This window comes from Falco punctatus (genome assembly GCF_963210335.1).
Source record: "Falco punctatus genome assembly, chromosome: 6".
NCBI lineage: Eukaryota > Metazoa > Chordata > Aves > Falconiformes > Falconidae > Falco > Falco punctatus.
Window position 1 is genome coordinate 57,485,614 of NC_137585.1, and position 24,307 is coordinate 57,509,920.

The following is a 24,307-nucleotide window of genomic DNA, read 5'->3' on the forward strand; positions in this document are numbered from 1 at the left end:
TGTGTTTGGATTTTGTTGAATGGCATGACCAAAGATTATTTCCTGAGTACATTCCACTGATCATACCCATAAGAGACATCCACGTAGCTTACTGCATAGTCATATCCCCAGCCACTGTTGATTTGTCATATCATCCAAATCTTGTGCTTGTGATTAACAGGAGTAGAACCTATGGGAATCTGCCCCAGGATGGGCATGGTGTCAACCATCTTATGAAACCAAATGGAGCTTCTTGTAATCTCTATTTTCAAGTTTAACTTCAGTAATTTCAATGTTGGTTTATTTTTATTTTAATGTAGGATAGCTTTTCTTATTTCTTCTGTGCTGTTTTATTTCAGGAATGTTTTGAAATATTAATCTCATAATAGTTAAGGATGGTTAAAGGATTAAACCAGCCTGTAGATCTTGGTCAGGAGAATTTCTGTGGCTTGTTTGATGTTAGGGACTGCAGTTTCCTGACACAGTTTGCATGCAGCAGAGATTTACAGTTCTAGTGTAGCTTTTGCAAACATCATTATACTTTATAGGACACTTGAAAAATTTTACCTTGTAGATGGCCGTTCTTGAGAATACGAGTGGAAGATGGTCTAAAATCATAACTGTATGTTCTTTATTTCTTTCATACTCAAAATTTTTGTCTGGAGTTCCTGCATAGAAGCTGCTATGCATCTTGTTTGTCGTATTTCATTTTTGTAAGGAAAGGCCATACGAAGTTTTAAGGAGACTGGTTGTATCTTGAACTACTTTGAGACTTGACATAAGTCTGTAAATCAGATACTTGCTTTATGGCGGTTGTTCTCTACAGTGCTCTGTGAATTTTGAAATAATTTATGAACCATATGACACAAATACAATGAGATTATTCTAAAGGCTATCCAACCTTCAGGTTTTTTTGGTAGATTTGTGCCTCATAGTGTGGTGGTCTTCATTTTAGTCTGCCATATTTCTGAGATTTAAACTTAAAAACACTTAAGTTAAAAGAATGTAAAGCTAGTTGTTAAAAATTGACAGAACACCTATTTTACTATTGTATTCTTACAGTGAGTACAAATCTGTGCCAGTATTAAGCTTATCAAGGAAAAAGACTTTTTAACAAAAAAGAAATATAGTGAAATGTACTGTTTTCCATGTTTATGTACTGTTAATACTAGAAAGTTGTTGCTTGAAAGGCTACCATATCATAAGTGCATAGTATACTGTTAGAACTTATCAGTCACCTTGGAGAAATGAAGTGACTCATTGTGAAATCAAATGAGGGAACAAAGGATTTTAACTTCTAGTTTTATTTTGTCTTTCATTCTGAAAATAAAATATATCTATTTGTACGTCTGTGCTTTCCATGGTGTTTTTTAATAGCTCTAGTTTATCACTCAAGGGTTGGGATTTTGCATCTAGTGAGTTGGGAGTATATATATTCTATTGTATATTAGTTCCAGTTTGGGCCAAATAGGAATTATCTTTGACACTGAGAGATAGGATCATAAAGAATGGCGGTTTTTACTGTAAATTGAGTTTATGCTATCTTTTACCACCTGATGGAGTTCCAACTTCTATATTTTTGACTTAAATTGCAGGCTGATTTGGTGGTTACCAACGTGATTTCTGGTAGTCACTTATTTTTTGAGACACTCACTTCTCACTGAACTGCTCATTAAAGGTCACTTTTGTAGATACTTTGGATATTCAAGTATGTTGCCTTATGTGAAAACATTGATTTGTAACAGAAGAGAAATGGAATGAAGTGCTAACCTTGCTTACTAAAGACTTAAACAGCAACATCAGAAGCCTTAGTGTATAGATGGGTGGAAGCTCTGTAACATCAGACTGAGATTATAACCTCTAATTGCTCTCACATAATGATAGTGTACATGTTGACAAATACCATACTCATTGGAGGAGCAGGAAAGGGAAGATACTGCTAAAATTCCTAAAGTGGTTTCTTTTTTTAAATTTGTATTACTGTATGTATTGTTCAGCTCACGTAAAGATGAGATTAATCAGTTGTAATGCAATGATTGATTGGTGGTTTGGTTTTTTTTCTGCTCTATGCAAAATCAAAACTATACATTCTCCAGGGAGATTTTGTAGTATTCTCTTAGTTTGAAGTTGGCTACGTTAACGTCATGAGTGAGCTCTTCTTGAGCACTATCTATAGTAATACTGCAAAACAAAAATGTAATTAGTTTTCATACTTTAGTTTAACAGCCTGAAGCAAATTATAGAATTCATTTAATATACAATCATAGAATCACTTCATAAGTGATTCTAGAGAAGATCATTTTGCAACTGAAGATGACAACATTTTGAAGTGTCAACTTAAATTCTGTGTCATTAATTTATTTTCAGTTGTTGCTAACAGGTTTGTGTGCTGGAGTATGCTATACTGCAATGTTTCTTGTAATGAAAAGGATTTTTCTTGAAATCTGGAGGTTTTGTGGGGTTTTATTTTACTATTTTTTAAATAACTATTGTTGATGGTTATTGTGTTATGTACTCAGCTTGAAGGTAAAGATCAGAGATTGCCACAAACTGTTTATTAGATGCTTCAAGTTCTTAACATTTGTATGATGCTTTTAGTTCTTCCATAGTGGAGGTTGTTAGGAAGTGTTCCACAGAAGAATTTAAAGATCTTGTCAGGATTGTATGTGCATTTTGCTTGGTTAATTTAACTTGAAGTTGTGGGCAAATCTGATTTTTAAGCATGACGTACTTGTGTTTTGAAAGAAGAGCTTGTGTTCACCTGATCAGAACCGGGCATGGTTTGTGGTAGCATGGCTGGTTATCTCTCTGAACTTGAATCCGAACATGTAGCTCTTTCCCTTTCTTTCCTCTGTTACCATGAGTATTTTTAAATAATATTTGTACATGGGTCTACCAGTGGGAGTTGTAAATACTTTTGCAATATTGTGCTAAAGGATGAATTGATGGAAGTGCACCATTCCTACGTTTTTAATGAATGGTTACACTGTCAATGTGTTTTGTGCAACAGAGGACTGGGTTCCCAACAGGATTAGGAGAAGGATCTGTATGGAATTAGGCTGAGTACACAGGAATTCTTGACTTAGTAAAATTGTCATGCAACTGGAGTACAACTTCTGGGAGATGTGTTGGCATAAACATACACGCGTTTGTGTGTCTATATAGGTGTGAACAAGGGACTGAAATACAAGAGGTGATTTCTACTTTTTACCTCATCAGTCTAGACCCTGTGAAGATACAAAACCTAAAGACACTGTTACTTTCCAAAGGGTTTAAAATATATTTATAAGCGCTGCATGAACTTTGTTGTATTTACTTTTGTAGCTGATAGGACACTAATCTATGAGTGTGAAAAAGAAGCTGCAGTCTTTGTGTACAAAGTTTCCAGGTGGCTTCCTGTCCTAAGATAGAAGTGACAAAGTTCCATCTGCATATCTGCCCACATTTGGCACAGCCCCAGTTACTCTCACACCTTCTTACAAACAGTACCGCAACAGTGTTTTTCAATATCCGTGTGTATGCTTGTAGCGTGACCGACTAATGAATATGTTAGTGAATACGGGAATAACTTAACGTGGATAGGAAGATGCCGACTGCTAATTTGGCAACCATGTGACACTGTCATTGAGTAAACCTTCTCTAACGTTATAAAATTCTGCACTGGGATAGATGCTGTGATTCAGAAGTTTGCCGGCCACTTACTGTCACTGCAGGCTACTGGTACTGACCGCTGGTGTTAGCGGAAGAAGCAGCAAGAGGCAAACAGCCTGGCTACCACAGCTGTGGCTTCAGTCTCTGATACCAGTTACTGGTCTTTAGCAGCTGCCTCATTTTATTGAGCTGTTAGTTTTGTAACAGGGCTGGAGAGCAGCATGAATTGCAATGCAGTGTTTCTCTGTTGTGGTCTGTGCTGTGGTTCACCCTGAGAACAAGTGGCAGTTCTTTCTCGTGAAGTGAAATCCTGTTAGGGGTGCAGGCAGCTGCCAGGATGCCCTCCAGCGCCTGTACCACCTCCCTCGGTGGGAGCATGGACAGCTTGAGCACTGCAAGCGACTGCTCCGCATGGCAGCATGGAACAACACAGAATCGCTTACAGAAATGCTGCTGTGAAGAACTGTCAGTCAGTCTCTGCAAAAACTTTTGAAGGTCTTCAGAGCAGCCCGGTGTAGTGATGCAGCTGGGTTGTAGGCAGGGCTTCTCCAGTCTTCCCCTCTTGCCCTGCAGCTGCAGCCTTCGGTGCACTGTAGCAGCACGTTCCTGTTAGGTATTTTGTAGAAACACAGGGTGCTAATAAAAATACTAATATTTAATCTATCTAATTACTATTTTTTTTTTTACAAAAGCATGGTCATTAAAAAAGAAATTTAAGACTCCGTGTTACTATCAGTGCACTTCATCAGTCTTCAGGGCATAATTTTGATTGGTTTTTGGGCTACTGTCTTATACATTTATCAGTATAGAAAATCTTTTGGACAGTTTAAATTCAGTAGGGAGTGTTTAAAGTATTTTTCAGCTTTTTGGTATATAGACTTCATATTTGGACATTGTAGCTTTCTTGCACCAGTTTTAAACACTTATTTTGAGACTGAAAGCTCTGAGCTTACCCCACTGACTCGGAAATCTTTATCATGCATGTGTAGTCAGCCGTGTGTAAACCTTTGCAGAAATAAGATGAAAAGCTCCAGGGTCAAAGACAGAATTGTTTTTTCCCCCTTACGCAGTTCCTGTACTGTAGCTCAGGGTTAGGTATTACATTAGTACAGTGTGGTGTGTGCTTCAGTGACTTCTTTTCTGTCAGAGTTCTGTTTTGTTACTCTGATGGTGTATCACAAGAGGTTATGTGGCAAAAAAACCTCTTCTGTTATCCCAGGTATTGTTAAAGGAGCACCAAAAAGTTGTCTGGGGCTTGTGAGAAGCTGCCTTTTACCTTCTCAAAAGCAGTAGTTTGTTGAGACAGTCAACTTCCCCTGGTTGCTCGAATAGCTTCACCAAAGCATTTCACTGTGCTTTTTACAGTGGTTAAAAGGCAACAGCTCATCTCTCCACACTTTACTCAGGCAGAGCAAAGGACAAGATAATCCCCTTAGCCTGTTAAATGCTCCATCCCATCTGGTAGGTGATAATTGCATTGTAAGGGGATTAGCACAGTGGGATATGCTTTGCTTATAGTGTAATGAAAGCTTCACTACAAGTGTGAAAGTCAGCTGAGTGCATTTGAGCAGTTTGGGACTTCACATTTGCACATTTTTGTAAACATTTTAAAATACAAGCTTCATCAGGAGAAGGTGTGCGGTACCTTTGCATGCCTTCACATGTGTGTAACAGACTGTAAATTTGTTTTGAGACATCAGTAGTCTAAGTAACTGTAACCCTCTTGAAGGAGTGGTGGAATAAGCTTTTGTTTAGCTGAACGTTTTTAGGCAACTCTCAGATTATAGCTGTATTAAATGCATCTCAAGTGCTGACTTTATTCAAAACTCCTACGACTTTGAAATCATGGGGTTAAGTTGTTGCTAGTATAGGAGCTGATGTTATTAAATGCTACCTAGAAATCTTAGTCAGTAAAGGTGAAATTTGAATAAGCCACACTGTGAAGAATATCAGAATAATTTTGTCAGTAGGGATAAGAGGATTTCAAGCTGAAAGTGACTCTCCTTGCAGCTAACCAGAATAAATGTTTTGAAATTTCAATTTCAAGCATGAGACTAAGATAGTGCAGAATGACTCTTAAAAAAAAATTTTAAAAATGCTCCTGTGGGGTTTTAAGTTTAGCTAATGCTATCAGTAGTGAAGACAGTAAATCTTAGGGCTCAGGGCATTTCATAAGCCAACTATAACTTGGCTTCATTATCTTTCAAGATGTTTAAGATCTGTTTGAAAGTGTGTTATATAGGGTTGGTTAGCATCCTGTTGGTCATGATCTCTCCAGTCTCCCCATATGGTACAAGAAACTAGGCGAGTTGCTCAGTACTGACCAGTATGTGCCATTTGGCTGGTTTGAACATTAACCTATTAGGTCTGAACAGGGCTTTGTTAGCCCACACTGCACCATGTTAGTAGATAGATTAGAAACTTAAGAAGTATGTGTATTTTTACGTAAATGAGTGTCAGGTGTATAAATATGGACTGCATGTGGTAGATGCTTTAGTGATGTATGATCTTACTGTGGGATTAAGTTTTCTAATGAATGAAGGTTCTGTGACCAGCTGCATGGTTGTTGTTTCTTTAGTTTCCAGTTCCTGATTTAGCAGCTTGCTCTGTGTGCCTGCAGGAGTAAGGGCACAAGAAAATTTAGTGGTTTTGATGGGCCATTTGCAGTAACTTTGCCAGTCTGTGGTGAGGTGGTTGACCATGGCTAGCTCAACTTTCTCTTACTTATTCACAACTCTGAATGCACAGGATCAAGTAGAAAGCTGCTTTTCCAATGTTGTGGTGATGAGACATGGGAGGGATTTCACAGATATTCTTTTTTCCTTCCCTTTTCGTTATTTCTTTTAAGGTGGCTGAGCACTAAAGAACATTCCTTAATTTTCTTTTAGATTGAAGGTGTTTACCTGAGGAGAGGAATTTTTGAGGAATTTGCTCTTTTTTCTGACATTCTGTAATTTTAAATAAACCTGAGTGAAAGGTTATGGGACTCAAAAAACCCCCCAAAACAAAAACAAACCCCCAAACCAACAAAAAGCCCTCCAGCCAACAAACACACCTCTCTCCAAAAAAGTGTCCCCTCTTCCCACCCCAGTCCTTTCTGAAGTATGAGTTTGTCACATGAAAATCCCACTTGAAAGAACTGTTACATTGGCAATATACAGAAAATATTTTTAAAGAGGAATTTTCAAATCTTTAGAAACAGGGTGGGTTTTTTTTTGGCAATGTTTACATATATTTAAAAGATATACTAAGTATGTAGCAAACCAAATAATACGTGGTATATAACATTTTTTCTTCTTATTTAGGTGACAAACAGCATGTTTGGTGCTTCAAGGAAGAAGTTTGTAGAGGGGGTTGATGGTGACTACCATGATGAAAACATGTACTACAGCCAATCATCGATGTTCCCACATCGGTCAGAAAAAGATGTAAGTTGAATACGCTTATTTTGTCCCCTTTCAATAGCAAGATAGTTTCAAGTACATGAAATATGAGGAGGGGCTTCATTTAGCTTTAAGCTGTACATGACTCTTTTCAGTGGCAAGTGCTTTAATTTTAGTGAGTTTATGCATGTGAACCTCAGCCATGTGCTTGCCAGGGCTTTACTTTTTCACCTTTAAGAATTGAATTTGTAACTTAAATTGGGTTATATCTTGTGTTTACATGTGGTTTTGTTGTGGTTTTGTATTTTACATCGTCAGCTGTTCTTAGTTTTGGGAAATGCCTTGTGCAGCTTGTTTGTCTGCTCGGGTATTCTAATTTAGGTATTTCTTCCATTTGTGATGACACAAAGTTACAAACCCAATCATTCTTAAACATTTTTTCCCCTTGGTAATGTGTTATTGTATGTTAGAACTGCATTGGCATTACTAAAGCTCTGCTTATTGTTTAATAAATAAATTAGCCAGTAAAGTATTTCACTTTTATATGGAGTGCCATGTAGAGATACATGGAAGACTGAAAGCATGACTTGAAGTTCATGTCACCTGAAGGTCAATCCATCTCATGACAGACTTGCATTTAATATGTGTAAGCAACATATAGGCTAGATTTTCTTTTTAATTAAAAAAAAAAAGTCCTGCAGGCTTGCAAAAAGGTGTCATTGCTTCAAGTCTGCCTCCATGACTGTCCAGAAATATAGTTGTTTAATAGCAGATGTGAACATAGTCTTGATAGAGCTTAATGTATGTAAACAACCATTTCCTATAGACTCTTAACTGAATTTTAATCCAGATTTAAAAGTGAAGGAAATAAGTTTAGAGCAGAAAGCTTTTAAAAACAAAAGTGCTTAAATGCAGCTTTCCAATTCAGTTTCATAAGTTACTTTAATGAGAAATTTCACGTGAGCCAGCAAAGGATTAAAATGTACTGCAATGAAAAGAAAATTAAATAGGATGTTCTTTTCTGTTTATGCCCATTACATATGTGCACGTACCACAGATACACACAGGCACAATGGAATATTTATGATGTTGAACATACTTTCTTTTCTGTGAGCACAGAGAGGTGCAGGTAAGGCTCTGAAAAACAGCAGACACTTATTTCTCCAAAGTGATTCTTGGGTATTAAGTCCCTGCTTTTAGATTGGATGCACAGAGGGAGAAACCCTTATGGTGTAGTAAGGAAGGTGAAGTGAGATGGATGCTATGCTGCACAGTGTACACAGTGAAAGCTGATGCTTGGCATGTTGTTGACACAATGAATGAGTGTTTTAGTTGCCTACTTTTTCTGTAGGCAACGTTGCAGAAGTGGATCTTAGAATGGGACTTCAAGAGGAGGAAGGTGGGTGCTCCAGACACCAGGAATGACAAATAAGAAATCGTGAAAGCTTGTGGGAGAAGTGGCCAAAATGAGTCATAGAAGCTGCTGTAATTGGCAGAAGAGTGATGTCGTTCCGACAGGAAACGGAAGAGTGATTTTTGCAAAAGCTTTTTAAAGTTTTTTTTTTTTCCCAAATCCTTTTAAAGGGTTTTTTCTTTCCTGTCGCTTCACTATTGACCATTACAACTTAGAGTTTATGCTCATGAAATCTTAAGCCATTATATGCTATTGTAATTTTTTTTGAAGTTGATCAAAATAAATATATGGCGGTGATATTGACATTGTACACATTTGTTTGCTCATGTATAGCTAAACGTGTGTTCTGTGTTACATGTTCCTTTTGATATCTCATTTGGCTCACCTTAGATGAGAGAGGTTGCAAAGGTGGTTGTTGTATTTTAGTTTCTGACCAGTCTTGCAGCTTTGCAGACCTTTTCTATTTGAAAATAACTGTTTTCAAATAGTTTTTCAACTTGAGTTCTACTAAAGATGATGTTCTGTATATGAGAACACAATAAATACACTGCCTGTGTTGTTATTTGGATGACACTTAGTATGGACAGACAAAAATAAATTTGCTCAGAATTTTCTCTGAGTAAGTTCATAAGGGCTAATGTTCAAAATCTGGATCCAGTTTAATGGACACCCTGGGGGTAAAAACTTCCAGCATTCTAGATCTTGAAACACTTTGAGTCTTTCTGTCTTCACATTTATATTGAAATGGAGTAGGTAAGTTGGGGATAAAATAAAGGTAGAAGACACTTTGCAGGAAGGAGTAAATTGGTTTTATATTCAGAAAATCCAACCGGTAATAAAAAGTTTAAAATATAGCATACACAGTCTCTTTGTAAGCTTACAAAAACCTCTGCATTCTTTATGCCTGTTTTTTGTAGCAGAATTTTCTAAACAAGGTGTAGTGTTAGTGCAACTTAAATTATTCCTCTTTTTCCACTTTTGGTTTCTTGAATGTCTTTACTAAGGGCACATAAAATTAATGTATTGCAGGGTTTTGCCACAAACTTGTAGAAAATGAATTAAACTTTTTGGGGTTTTTCCCCCCTCCAATGTATCATATGTACGCATGAATCTTCTAGAGTTCTTCAACCTGAAATAGAGGTGTTCTCAGGGAAGCCCTCTGTGAATGGCCTCCTTAATCACTGCTTTTTGGAAAGGGCTAAAGCATGTTTGGTATTTACCGTCATACTGGATGTGAGTAGGTCTTTTTCTATTTCTCGCTTTGTTGAAAGCCTTCCTGATTCTGACTTAATCTGCTACTTTCCAAGGAATTGTTACTGTGCTTGTGTATGTGTACTCCAAGCAGAGGAACACACGGAATGGTGAAACCTTCCTAAAATTGAGAGTAGAGTAAGGACTATTACTGCAAGCATATTTTGTATTAAACTTCAGAACCTAATTTTCACTTTTGCAGTAGAATTTTTGTCCTTGTGAAGAGGCATTGTGGGCTATGTGATGACTCTCACAGTTTTTTGACTGGGTTGGGAGCTTTTTAGCTTTTTTCCTTGTTTTAACGCCTAAGGTGGAGGCTTTCATTTTTTTTCAAATTATATTAGGAAATAGTTTTTCATTCAATAAGTGAAAAAAGATTTAGAACCTATCTGAAAAAGATGTGGAAAAATATTGTATGCCTTTTAATAAATAATTTTCATAGCGCTTAAAGTGGTATTCCTGTGACTTGTTGCTTTGGTTAATTTGAATTTTAAAATAATTTCCTTTACACAGAGGTGAAGTGAACTAAGGCTGCTCAAGTCCTGTCTTAAAATTTGAAGACTTTTTACAAGTTGGAAGAAGTAGCAGCAAATAGTTGAGGACACACTATTTTGTTATTTTTAATCCAGAGCCTCAGTGTAGCTAAAAACTAAAAGCTTTCCTTTAATTTACCTGCTTTTTCGTTACGGAATACAGTTCTAGACAGTCAGGGCTGATATGGTAATTGAAATGGAAAAGTTGCATGTTGTTCATGCACAAGTGCTTCCAAAATCATACAGATGCTGTTTGGGTCTAATGTTTTAGGCATAAAATTGCAGTTCCTTAGATGAGATTAGGTCTTAATTAAGCCGTCTAATGCTTCCTTTTTACTAAATCAGTGGCTTTACCTTGAGTCATCAGAAACCTTGCAGTGCTAAGTAGGGAGGTGGAACAGAGCACATCCATAAATGCTCTGTCTATGAATTCTGGGGTCAATGCATGATAACCAGGTCAATAATCCTTTGGCAAAGAAATGAGATATTTTATAGAATGCTTTAAGAAAATAGTTTAAGATTTGGCTTGAAACAAATGTGGTCCTGTAACTTAAATTGACAAGATGATGTACAGTGTGCTGACAAAATAATTATAAAGCTTATTTGTAGCCAATTTCACCAGCTTAATTGAGCTGTCTATGCACTCGGCAAAATCATTTTGAGGGGTACCTGTATTTTTATTTGCATAGAGTGACAGTTGTAGAAATGGGTAACTCAAAGCCTTCATCCACTTCTGAATTTGTCTTCAAATAAGTAAAAAAAAAAAAAAAAAAAAGACAATGAGCTTTGAGAAAAGATGGGACCTGTTCAGTCTGAACTTCTTTGATTTCTCAGGTATAAGAATGTAAGAAGTGCTCTACAAGGTTTGATCAGTCTAGCCAAATTTTTTAATGATGATCTGCCCAAATTATGAGGAAAGTTAGATAATTTTTTTCAGTGAATGCTTTTTCCATTTCTTGCCCAGTGCTTTGCTGTTCATTTTCTCTCCCAGTTGCTCAACAAATGATAAAATGCTCACACTAATATAGTAATAATTCACTGATTTGCATTTCTTATGTGTTAGCTTGAACTTACTCTCCTCTTAATGTGTTGCATAATTCTGGATGTTCTCAGTTGAGATCTGATGTTCTTTTGCAGTTCAGTTCTTTCAAAATGTGGCCTCCTGTGAAGTCAAACGTATTTTAACAATTGAGGCAAGTAAACTCAAGCCTGCAGATTAGATTTGGGTCTTTGCAACTGGTAATCTAGCTCCTTGGCCTACCTTGCCTGGAGTAGGAGGTCCTCAGATATGGTTATTGAGCACAGCAAAACGGGTTATTGATTCTGGGAGCCTGCTTTCCAGAGTTTTCTTCCATCCTGACGTAGTGGAAGCGTGTCCGTGGTAGATCAAATTCAGGTGTTCCTTTGTCATGACAGTTGCATGAAGGCAGATGTCAGTGTGTGTGTCTTGTAATGGACACAGTGGTGGTGATAGAGCAAAAGGGGTGGTCAGAAGCTGATATCAAAGCTTTTTACTGCAAACTTATATTGAAGTTATTTTGTAGAACCTTTATCTAACTCTTGCTGTGTTTTGAAATGGCCTTACAAAGAGGTGGTACTTTTACAAGAGAGAAAACCCTGAAACAAGATTTAGCTTACAATGGAGATCTTGCTAAGTCTGGGAAACTAAATTTGGAAAGGTTTAATCAGTCTTTTGGAGTCAGCTTTGGCTTTAGGGTTGCTGAACAGCATGTTGTTCCAGCTGGATTGTTGACTTCTAATGATATTTTTTAGGATTCGAAGGAAACCTGTAGTATCTCGTTTCCCAAGGCATCTTGTTTGGCATTTGCCTTAGTCATTGCATGAGAGTTTGTTAGCTTAGTCATAATTTACCTTAAGATGTTGCACTTGGAGGAGTTGTAAGGATTTAAGAATTCCCATGGAACCCTCATGTATCAGGAGCAGTCATAGCATTCATGCTAATACTGCCTGGTTGAATAGAGCTACTTTGCATTAACGTAGCTTGTCATAGTCTGAATAGTTTTGATCTGTTCGTGGAGGACAAAAAAAGTAATTTATTTTCTTCCCAAACTAAGCTTTAATGTCTTTAATTATAAATGGCAAATGCATATTTCATGTAGGTTGCTTTGCATGTAAACATACTTGTAGATTTGACTGAATAGTGCATTGGTTTGCCTTGCTTCCTTTGTGAAACACATGGCTTAACCTTTTTTCTTTGAAGTGTGAGCTGCCAAGCAGCAGAGTTGCTTTTTACCTTCCCAGAGAGTGATTTTTTGCATCTTTTAGTGAGTACATAATATGTTTCTTTTAAAACAAACCCAAACTTTAAATGAATGAAAATTGCAATTCCATTAATGAAAACAGCTGGAAGGACTTGCAGGATTTAGAAACAAATTGGGGGAGTTTCAGTCTTTTAATGCAGTATACCCTCTCAAAGCCTACTGACATTCTACCTATAGCTTATGTTTTCATAATAGTTATACAGTATGAAGAAAGAACAAAAGGTTTAGAATGCAAAATGCAGCCTTTTACTGTCACCTTTAAGTTGGTACCTGGATGGGTTTATCAAATAAAACAATAAATGATAAAGTAATGTTACTTATGTATAAAACCCCATTTCCCTCTCTGTCACACAGTTTGCAAAAAGTATATATTTGAATTGGTTATTTCACATCACTTTGAAATTCTGTCACAAGGATTAAATTGTGTTTAGATTTTCTTCTATAGAAGAACTTAATGACTGTGGTAGGTGTTGTTTCTGTACTTCATCTAAAAGCTATATTTTACTGCGTCTCCACTTAAATTAACAATACGTAATACTTTTTGTATGTCTGCTTTAGCATTTGAAGTGGTTCCTTGGACCGGATTAATTCCATGCATACCATCTGCATTTTTTAGAAGGGGGAGGTTATGGTTTCTTACACAATAACTCAGTTCACTGAACATACTGTATTGTAGTATTGGTGGTTTACTTACTGAGTGTGTGGGTGGGATTTTTTGTTGTTTTGGGTTTTTTGTTTTGTTTAAAGTTTTTCATGTGCAAGTGGTTATTTAATTGAAAGAAAATATTTGCTTTATTTTTCTAGTTCTTAATTGTTTATGGCATTTTTTGTAGCAGTTTTCAACAAGTTTTCAGTAATCTTTTGGCTCGTTAATACACTGTACCATCAAACTGGATATCTCTACCCAGGGAGAATTTTTTTGAGAGTTTAATAGTCATGTTAACCTCATATTAATAGTGTTATGATCATTCAAGGCAACACTTTGCCTTTCAGATCTTGAGATACTGCTGCCAACAACAATGCAGTTCTACCTCCTTGTGCTTCCCAAGTGCCACTGGAGGCAGAAGGCCACAATTGTAAATGATGAAATCTGAATGACTGAATAATTTATTTTTCAGTATTGTATTTAGTTTTGTATATCACAAATAATTTGGTAATAATTTTTACTTGCAGATAGTACCCTGTAATTATAAGGTTTTCAGAATTTCTGCATTGATCTCTGATTTTGAGATTTGGAAATATTTTCTTGCAACATGAGTATATTGTGAGCACAGTATTAAAAGGTGGTTTGTAATCTAGAGGAGGCCTACCTAATAATACTACTAAAAAACAACGAGCAGAGTATAGAAAAATCTGTATTCTTTTAATCTGTTGGCTTGATTTATTATTATTTTTTATAACATAAAAAGTATAACACTTCCTTCTTTTGAGGCTGTGGGTCAGCTGTTTTATTATTAAATAGTGCAGCACAGATGGCAGGTACCAGAAATTAAGTAGTGCAAATACAAAATGATGCTGATGTTTGCACCTGTGAGAAACGCATCATTTATCAGACCAGATATTACTCACAGACTTATTTGCTTATTCTAACACGCTTTGCTTTTAGGAGTTCACTTTGTAGTGTTGGATTGATGTATTTTAACTTCAGCTTGCCTTGTGTTTAAGAAAGTAGCTTTAGGCTTTAACTGCATAATATAGAAGCCTTTGCAGAAGTGTTGCTTTATGGAGTTTTCTTGGTGCCGCCGCGCTGAGGTATGGTACCTCGGCAGTTATGGTGACAGGCAGCTGTCCCTTCGGTAAGTTGGGGGGTTTGCTTAAGAGGCAGGATGCTGCAGTACAGGGGAGGCAGGGAACCCTGTCAGCCAGCTTTGCTGCTGGGCCTCTTCCCACTGCCTCCCTCTGCTTTCTAGGAGGCTTCAGCCTGTGTTTGCCAGTCTCTCAGGATGGTTGTAAAGTGCGGCAGTTTTTTCAGCATTTTGGCAAATTTAAGCAGTTGCTGGTGCTGGGGTTTTTTTTTGAGATTGTTGATACTCTGAAAGTAATTTATTGCAGTAAACCCATCACAAGCTAGTGAAAGCAGTTGCAGTAAAATCTCATTCATCACTAGGGGTAGGAAATTGCTTGATAGTACCTTACGGCTTACTAATTTTTGGTGTGGAACAGTCCAGAAAAATTGGGCCATCTGCTTGGATCATCAGTTGGTTCAAGTTTAGATGCAGAATCTTCCATGTTCAGAACCGCACTATGACTGTTCGAGACTTGGGAGTAAAATCATGTTCACATCTTAGTTGACTGTTACCAATTCAGCCCATGAGTCTGCCAGTACCACTGAGTGGTGGTCCTTCCATACGCTAGGAGAATAAAGCACCCTTCATGTTTCACAAGATCTGTTTGCTCAGTTGTCTCCTTGCTCTGTGGGAGATGCAAGTCTTAGGCATCCTCTGTCTCCTAACAACATGTACAGGGAAAGTCTATTGAAACAACTAGTCTAGTTCAGTCATACAAGGTTAGAATAGAAACAGAAATCCCCTGCTATTTCACAATTTGAGTTTTGTAGCTGTTAACCACTGGCAGATTGATCTAAACCTAAATGCCAAAGTTTTGAAGAGTGGAGGGTTTTTGTACATGTACAGGAAAAGCTATCAGTGTCAGAAGCTTATTTCAGAAATTCCTTGACTCAATTGAAGATTGTTAATCACTCTTTAAAAAAATTTGGTATTGTATACATATTGTTGGAATGTGCTGTTTGTTGATGCGATCTCAGTCACTTAGTACGTTTTGTTTTTCAAAGGTTCTTACAGGTATAACTCTGAGCCTTTGTTTTCCTAATATATTAACATAATTGGGTAAAGGTTACAAGATCTTGGCAACTGGAAGAGCTTTAGTCACCCTAAGGGTTAGACTGCTTAAGTTTTTATTAAGGTTATCATGCCATTTGGCTGTTGTAGACTAAAAGAAATTGAAGAGTGACTTCCAGCCATTGTTGCAAGTACACTCTTAGAGAGTTATATTTTGTGTCGTGTGGCTAGTGGACCAGTTGGGTAAAACAGTGATTGCAGAATGCCAGAAGGAATGTGTTTAATACTAGTAGTGTTCATCTGAATCTTTTGGTAGACCAAATTTCAGTAGACTATAATAGTGACTCAGAGGTAGTGAATGCAAATAAAGGTCCTGATAGCACAGGTTGAGGTTCTGGCTAATTTAGTTGTTGTTGACCTAAATTCTATAGAAATAATAGAAAAAGATCAGTTTAAAATTGTCATCTTTAGCTATGACAGAAAAAAGATATTTAATACTGGGGAGGTGTTTTGGCATATTGCAAAATAAACTAGAGAGAAAGTAAGATACCCGTACAGAAGATTCCTTCTCCATTAGGTTTGAGAAATGCTGCATTTAATCGGTGTGGAGAAGATCCACAGAAATTCATATTTATTCCTTCTTGAGGCTTGTTTTCTTTGATGTTCTAAGTGTGTTATGACTTTAAGACTAGTTGTTAGACTTACTGAATTTAATATTTGGCCTTTATTATGGTTTTCTATAAAGGTTTCTCTACAAGTCATTTTGCAATTAACTTTTCATGTAAAAGCAAATGGCACAATACATGTGACCTACTTTGTAATGTTTCAAAAGAAAATCCAGTTTCTAATAAGCAGTGTTCATTAACTATTATTTGCCATTCCTTTTCTTTTAACTGAATTTTTAAAAAATCAAGTAGTACTCTGTGTAGAAGAGATGGCATTCTTTTTCCTTTCTTTCAAGTAATCTAGTACCTCTCAAGTCTGATATTTTTTATTAGTCTTATTTTTGTATCCAAGTTGTTATTACAAATAAAAGGGTTTTACGTGAGATTTGACTGTCTTCTGCTTTCTATATTACATGCCATTACAGCAATTTTTTAATGTCCTGAGCAGCTGTTCTTACAGGATCATTGTTTTGCTTAACTGTTTTGCTTACCTGTCCCAAAGCTGGTAGTTTCCCTCTCAATGGCTGGTTGGTTTGGGCTTGTAGGTCGGTTTTTTGGGGGGTTGTTTTTTTTTTTTTTTGCTTTTGTGCCCTTATTGTTGTCTCTGAAAGTGTCTCAGAACTTTTTCTCTTATTTTTTTCCAAGGAATTACAGGGTGTTCTGGGATTTTCCAACCTGTCAAACTTGAAGTATGCTTTTGAAGTCTGTCTTCCAAGGGTCCCCACTTCAGCATGCTTTGGTTTGTGTTGCAGAGCAGTGTTAGTGTGAGTGAATTTGATATCAAAACAGGCTGGAAGAGGTAGTGCAGGGGTGCACCAAACACGCTCCACTCACTAACAGGCAGCCAGTTCATGGCATCAGGTGTTTTAGTCACAGCTAACTCTAGAAATGCATACAGTGTGTATGTTAGGCCCTCAGGACCAAATTTTTATTTTTTTTTTTACAAATGCACTTCTCACTGGCTGTGTAACTTGCTGATGCAGATATGGCCTGTGAACTTTGCTGCATGGGTGCTGAGTTGAAGCCGCTGTAGTTATTTAAAGTGTTCGTTTTGTTCACGGACAGTTCTTCCCTGAGAAAGGAGAGCTTTGGTCCAGTTTGGCACTTTTTTTTTCTACAGGAAGTTTTTGTCTTAGTATTTCAAACTTCTTGTATATTTAAGTGTGGATGTTTATTGCTGTAGTAGCTTACTATAAAATATGTGCACTTTGTTCAGAATGTGTGACTATATAGTATTTTAGAGTGATATTTTTGATGCATTTTCTGATCATATACAGTAATTGCCTGCTGTAATTTGTGGTTTTATGCCTTCTGATGTATTCAAAAAATCATAAATACTTCATGATTTACAGGCATGAATGCTGCTTTTGATACTTGGTGTCTACAGTGTATGTTGTCTTTCTCATTTCTACCATCTAGATTTGGCTCCAGTATAGACAACTAGCAGATTCAGTTTATTAAGTTTGAGTTTTAAATCTGTTTAGATAAAGTCAACAAAGCAATTTACAGTTTATCACAGTAAAATTTATTTTGAGCTGAATTCTTTACTCTCAAGCTGAAAAAGCTTGAAATCCCTGTATGTGTAAGAATCCAGACATTATTTTCCTCAAAACCATGCAAAGATTCAATCCAAGTTCCAAACTACTGTACTGAACAAGCGGACATTTGCTCATGGGTCAGCAAGTACGAGTCTTACTCTGTTGTGAGATGGATTGATTAGGTCAATTAATATGCCTCCTTGCTCCAGGGGACAGTCAACAATACCTAATGTTGATGAAAATCGAATCTGTTCTTTAAAAACATCCAAGGATAGATGTTCTGATGCTTGACTGTCCTTAAGATTGCAAAAGGCTTTGTTTTCCCCCCATGTATTTAGCCTAATCTCCTGTTTCTCAGATTTACGAATAATTTCCGTTTCTGCAGCAATGTGTAGTATAGTGTATTCTCTTCCTCCTACAGCAATGACTGGAAGTCTGGTGTCATGTCCCTGCCTCAGTTGCCTTATTTTTGGAGTATGTAAACCCAAATCTCAGTCTTCCTTCATAGGTCATGATTATTTTTTTTTTATTTCACTCTTCCTAAGAGTGTCTTTAGTTTGTCAGATTTCTTGTGTGATGTCTGAAAGTTGACAAAGAAGGTTTTAATGGAAATATTTGGTAACATGTGATGTCTTCAAGCATGAAGCTAGCTATTGGGGTGGTACATTGTAATTTTAACGTTGGAATCTTATCTGGAGTTCACATCTGTTTCTGTATACCTGCTGCTACCTTGCAACTCATTTCCCACGTTTTGCTATTGTGACTGATAATACAGAACTTTGCACTTGCTGTTATTACATTGAACAGGGATTGATCTGCTTCTGTGATGGATGTTTTGCAGGGGGGGGAAAAACCTGTAAAAAATTTAAATAACTGAGTATTTCTTCCTCTGTAAAGATGGGTCTCTTAGCTACAAGGGTAGAAAACCTGAAAGCTTTAAGTCTTCCTCTATGCTATTTGTTACAAGTAGAAGAAAGTGTTTTTATTAAAGTCATAAATTATTATTGATGTGTAATAATGCTGTTACAGTTGCTACTGTGCAGATATTTTTAGGAAGTTTCTAAAACTTTTGATGACTTAAAATGAGTTTTCAGTTGCTGCTTTGACTTTTTTGGCAAAAGAATTTACTGTTATTAACTTTCAGAGCAAGATGGCATAATATCTTTGTGTCTTTAACTTTTCATTCTTATATTTTAGATGCTGGCATCACCATCAACATCAGGTCAGCTGTCTCAGTTTGGGGCAAGTTTATACGGGCAACAAAGTAAGAATTCTTTTTATTGATGATATGTTTATTTTATGCTTAATATGTTCTAGTTTCATGCTCTTTGGATAAAAAAACATGCATAGGGCTTTGTTTCCTGGTGATTGTTAAAAAAGTCTCCTTATTTGTGTGATTTTATTTTTTTAAGATACATTTTTGCTTTGCTTAGTATGCATTTTTGCAGTGTTTAGTATGCAAAGTGTCATATGTTGACACTGTATAGCTGTTAAATATCCAAATGTCATCTTCCTATAAAGAATGTCTGTGACTTAACAGTGACTCTCTGAAGGAAAAACTAAGGAAGGTGAGCTGGGCCAAAATGAGCCTGGTTCAGAATAATATGTAAGGAATAGAAGGAAATTCTACCTTAAATTATAACTGATATTTCGTGCTCTACAGGAGCTAATTAAATCTTGTGTACATGCTTGGCACCTTGCATTTGGTAAAGTAGTATGCTGGTAAGATTGTTGCCTTCTGCACCACTGTTTGGTTTTTTTCTTTCCCATCCTGTGAAGACTTTTTTTTTCTGTACCTGCCAGTCTTGTGTATACTGCTGCAATGGAAGACCTATAGAGCAACAGTCACAGTGTTTAACGCCAGCCACCTAACTCAGGGGCCAGTGTTGAGAACCGAACCTCTTTGTAGCTGAGAGGTGCATCCAGAAAGTGACTCAGAATATGAGTTAGATACAGTTACACAAGTAAAATGGGTTTGTGAACACTTATCACTGTATCCTTTTGAATGTTTGCAACTTTCTTGCCAAGTGAATCTGACTTGGATTCAAGAAAAGGTGTCTTCAGAGTACTTCAGAGAGTCTGGACTTTTTTATCTGGACAAACTAAAAGTTTTGTCTGCTAGATGCATGGCCTTTACAACTTCTTTCGGCTTTCTTCAAATAGTTTAAAAAAAATAGTGGGGTACCCCCCCCACTATCTCAATGGCTGTTGATGAGTGACCACGTAATATAAACTGACATTTGATTATGCTACTGAAATTTATCTGAGCAGTTTCTGGCCAGGCTGAGAGTTGTGTTTGGCTCTTGGCTTTTTTGTGTCCTGAATCTGGCACTATTGAACCTTTCAGACTTAACTGTGTAAAGATACTGAAGTAGTTTATTCGTTCTGTTTATCAGTTACTTGTTTGTTTTTTAAGTGCACTTTGTTCATTCAGTTGGTTGTGGTGCCTAGGACATAATCTCTCTAACATGGAGACATGCATGGCTAAAAACTAAATATCAGGCTTCAGTTTCTACTAAATATTGAGAAAAAGGGGCACAAAACTTCTGTGTTGAAGTTGGTGCTTATGCTTAAAAATACTTATAGGAAAAACAAAGCTCATAATGCCTATGCACTTTTAGATTGGTAGCTGTCAAGTCATTGAACAAGATTTCATGTTATAGAGTTAATGTAACTTGAACTTAGCTGTTAGACAAGAAATGGGCCACTTGGTTGATCAGCCTCCAGTACAGCCCATGCAGATCTCTTGTCTCAGTTAAAAAGGTGGAAAAAGGAAGCAAAAAAAAAAAAAAAAAAAAGAAATCTTTTTTTCCTTATAGTGAATATTTCAACTACCCCTACTTGCCAGCCACAGGAATATGGTTCTGCTTTACTGTGACAGCCCTACTCATTAAAAATTCTAGTTTAAGAAAGCCAACAACAAGAAATAACCATTAGTGTAAAACTAGCTTTGCCAAAATAAATGCTTGCACGAAATTAACCTGAATATTGTAATTATGTTTTGCACTGTACCGTATCTAGTTTGGAAGTGTATGTATTTTTTCTTTACCATTTTTAAAATTCCATGTAATTTTTAATCAGCATGAAAAATTATTTATAATATTTGTGTTGAAATTATTCTGATGCAGCAAATTGCCAAAATATTTACAGTGAACACCTTGATATAATCAGCATTTAATGAAGTATTAAGAAGCTTGTTACAGCAAGTCACAGTGCATCTTAATCTGAGTGTATAGGGATAAATATAAGTGTTATCAAATCTTGGAGTGTTATAGGAAACTTCCTGGATTGCAAATTATAGGGTAGGACACAGACAGCAGTTCCTCAGGTGTGAGAGCCAAGTCACTTGGAGGTTTTTTCAGACCTTGTCCATGATGATAAACCTGAGCATATGCTATGTCTGTTCTTTGTGTTCTTAGTATTTGATCGTGTTATACGCTGGCACATTCAGCTCTTCTGCAGGGGATACTGCTGCTTCATCATAATTTTTCTTTTGTTTGTCCTGCAAGATATAGTTTTGAGTTCTGTGAGTCTTCTACCTCAGCAGCCTTATGCCAAAGCAATAGGGACCATTACTTAGAGCTGTCACATTTTGTATGTTGTTTGTTTCTATTGATATGTTGCACTAAATTATTTTTTCTCATCTTTGAAAAATAATTCTGAAACTACATAGAAAAGCAATGCGAGAATGATGAGAAACTTCATGAAGTTTTTTGCTATTTTGCGACAGGGCAGCAATGTGTTATCTTTTGCTGTTCCGAGTTAAAATTAATTTCTTTTTTTACCTCACTGAACTGCTTACTTTATTCTGTCACACCCAGTTGTTGGTGTAGAAAATACTTTTGATCACAATATTAAAAATCTTTATATTTTTAAATGCTAATAGAGAGCAATTAAAGTTCTGCTTGCTTTCTTTTCTCCAGAGGCTGAACTTGACTTGATCGTGGACACTGAAATTCTGTTATCAAAAAGAAGCAACATAAACTTTACAGAGAACTGGCCTAGAATGTTGCTTTTGTTGTCTTAAAAGCAATGTTATTGTTAACTAAATATTCATAGTTTTCCTTTGATAAAAAAGATTTGCTTAATTTTTAACAAGACAGATCAGTGTTCTAAATACTGGCCAAATAAATACCAGTTTATTCAGAAGTAATTGACACATTTCTTGAGTGCAGTTACTGATTTTCTCAAAATGCTGCCGCCTTTGAGATAATTATACTTTTCATGTCCTCATCAAAAAACTGAAAACTGAACCCATTCTCTGCAGTATACATCTCAAAGGAAACAAAATTTTGTTATAACTCAAATACAGAAATTCCTTAAAGAGCCTTTTTAAAGTTTAACAAAAATGGGACTAAATTTGAGATAATTGGTCTTCTACTATGCAAACAAGGACTTAGTTTTTACACTGCACTTTCCTTCAGTCTTTACACTTTTTTGTGGGTTGTCAGTGTAAATTGTTTCCATCTACACATGATGGAGAATACTTTGTTCCTGATTGCTCTATATCTCCACCCCTCTGAATTTTTTTTCAATAGGTGCACTAGGCCTTCCAATGAGGGGAATGAGCAACAATACCCCTCAGTTAAATCGCAGCTTATCACAAGGCACTCAGTTACCGAGCCACGTAACGCCAACAACAGGGGTACCAACAATGTCACTTCACACGCCTCCATCTCCGAGCAGGTATTTATTGATAGCCAATATTTCTGCGATTGTGTCTTTCTGCAGAGCTCTTGTTAAATGTTCTGCATATTTTGCCTCAACTACTTTACAGTCTGATTAATTAAAAAAAGAAGCAAAGTAGCTTCTATCGACCACTACCTGTGTTAGGGAAATAATACTGTAAAACAGTAAGGACTTACTGTAAGACAGTATTTGATTTTTGTATGTAAAGGACACATTGCTGGCAAATTCTGCTTCAGAATGTAAGAGGCTTTTGATTGTTCTGGTAAATGTACGGTTAAAATTTTTGTACAGATGTCATACATGGTATAAGAATATTAATGTAGTAGGTCTGAAGTGCTCATTAAAAAAAGAGCTGTAACATCTTTTCAAATGCATAAGACTTAAGTATTTATCTAAACCTGACCAAGGACTTGATTAGTATATAATGGGTCACCTGGTATTTCTGAAGAAATCCAAAACTACATTAATTATAGAGAGTAATCCAAACATGCTTTATTGACGCTAAGCACAAATTAAGTTGCAACAGCTCAGAGTCCGTCCTACATTAGTAATATAAAGGAGTAACCAAATACTATGGTGCAGATTCATCTCTGTGGATGGTTTTTCTCTTTCAGGGGGATATTGCCTATGAATCCTAGGAATATGATGAACCACTCCCAGGTTGGTCAGGGCATTGGAATTCCCAGCAGGACAAACAGCATGAGCAGTTCAGGGTTAGGCAGCCCCAACAGAAGCTCTCCAAGCATAATATGTATGCCAAAGCAGCAACCCTCTCGACAACCTTTTACTGTGAACAGGTAAGGCTGTTTACTTGGACCATCCGTGTGCAGCCATGGACATGCTTAAATGCTACTCTGGAAATCTAATTTTTATCCATTACAATAAGCTCGAAAGCTGCTTTCTATGTTCTCGTCTCCTGGCAATAAACTTTGAAGCTGCTTTTAATAGTCACACAAGTTTTTTGAGCCCTTTAAGCTAAGTTCTGTTTCTGACTATTGAATTTCTATGCTGCTTCTTTAAAATGTGATGTTTCTGATGTGTTCCCAAGTTTGTTTTTGAACCATATCTTGATTTTCTTCTTGGGGGTATATGCATCCATTTTAGACTGTTCATCTATGACTTTGGGAAGAAGCGAGGCAAGATTTAAAAACACAGTAGTTATTCTGGAAGAGTAGTTAACTGACCTAGACACGGTAGGGACCTAGTATTTTACTTTTTTCAAATTCTAGAATAATATAGCGATCAGTGGCTTGCCATTCATTTAAGAATTTGGTGCTCATTTGGATGCTAAAAGCTTCTCAATCACTTCTGCTGGTTTTCTAACTCTGGGCGAGATTCTAACATCATAGTCATTAGGCTTTTAACTGTGTTTGGTGCTGTGTTTATGCTTAGTTCATAGTGATAAACTCACAGAAAGTGTGTTGATTCTGATTATTTAATGTGTGGAGTCACAGCTTTGCACAGCGGACTGCTTTCCAGGCTTCATTCCACAACCTCCTGATTTCTGTGCTCCCAGTTTTGTCCTTTTTGTCCCTTCAGGCCCTTCCTTAGGGGACTGACTCTTAACAGGGAGCACAGACAAGTATCTAGTATTTTGCAACATAGGTAAAGGAAGGTGAAAACTAATGTCACAGTTACCTGAAACTTGGTCAGGCTAAATATAGGTCTGTAATTTCACTGATACAGGCATAAAAGTGCTTTTCTCAATCACAGCAATAGAGATTTGGTAGTAGCCATTAACGATCCTGGAGTGTGAGAAGACTTTGTATCTTGCCTCTGATTCCATAAATTTGCCTTTTCTTTCCTGTGATGCATAGCAGCAAGTAAAGGAGATGATAATTTAAAAATATAATTTTATATTTTAAAGTATTTTTCAAACTTGTGTGTCATAAAAGGTTGAAATGGTAATGTACTTAATCACGTCCTCCTCGTGCAGTTTTTTTGGAGATTGTTATATGTATAGAAGGTACTTGTTTAAATATAGTTCAGCTGTAGGGTAGATAATGAAATTCCTGTTCGTAGGAGCGTTTGAATTAAAACCCTCATCTTTCCCTGTTTGCATTGTGTGTCTCAATTACAAGCTGGGAAGGAAATATCACTGGAACAGTGACGAGTTCTTATTGC

General features: G+C 36.6%; 1 protein-coding gene across 9 annotated transcripts in view; it reads left to right on the forward strand.

Moving 5' to 3' along the window:
- The window catches only part of CNOT2 (CCR4-NOT transcription complex subunit 2), a 91,530-nt gene that overhangs the window by 47,369 nt on the left and 19,854 nt on the right, over positions 1-24,307 (forward strand). For 5 of the 9 annotated variants that reach the window (XM_080392698.1, XM_080392691.1, XM_080392690.1 and 2 more), the window contains 5 exons: positions 6,936-7,058; positions 8,365-8,412; positions 18,692-18,758; positions 22,033-22,180; positions 22,798-22,980. In XM_080392698.1, coding sequence (XP_080248824.1) covers positions 6,948-7,058; positions 8,365-8,412; positions 18,692-18,758; positions 22,033-22,180; positions 22,798-22,980 — 557 coding nt within the window. In that variant the 5' untranslated portion in view covers positions 6,936-6,947. The remainder of the gene's footprint in view (positions 1-6,935; positions 7,059-8,364; positions 8,413-18,691; positions 18,759-22,032; positions 22,181-22,797; positions 22,981-24,307) is intronic. The other 4 variants (XM_080392694.1, XM_080392696.1, XM_080392695.1 and 1 more) reach the window with 1 other exon arrangement.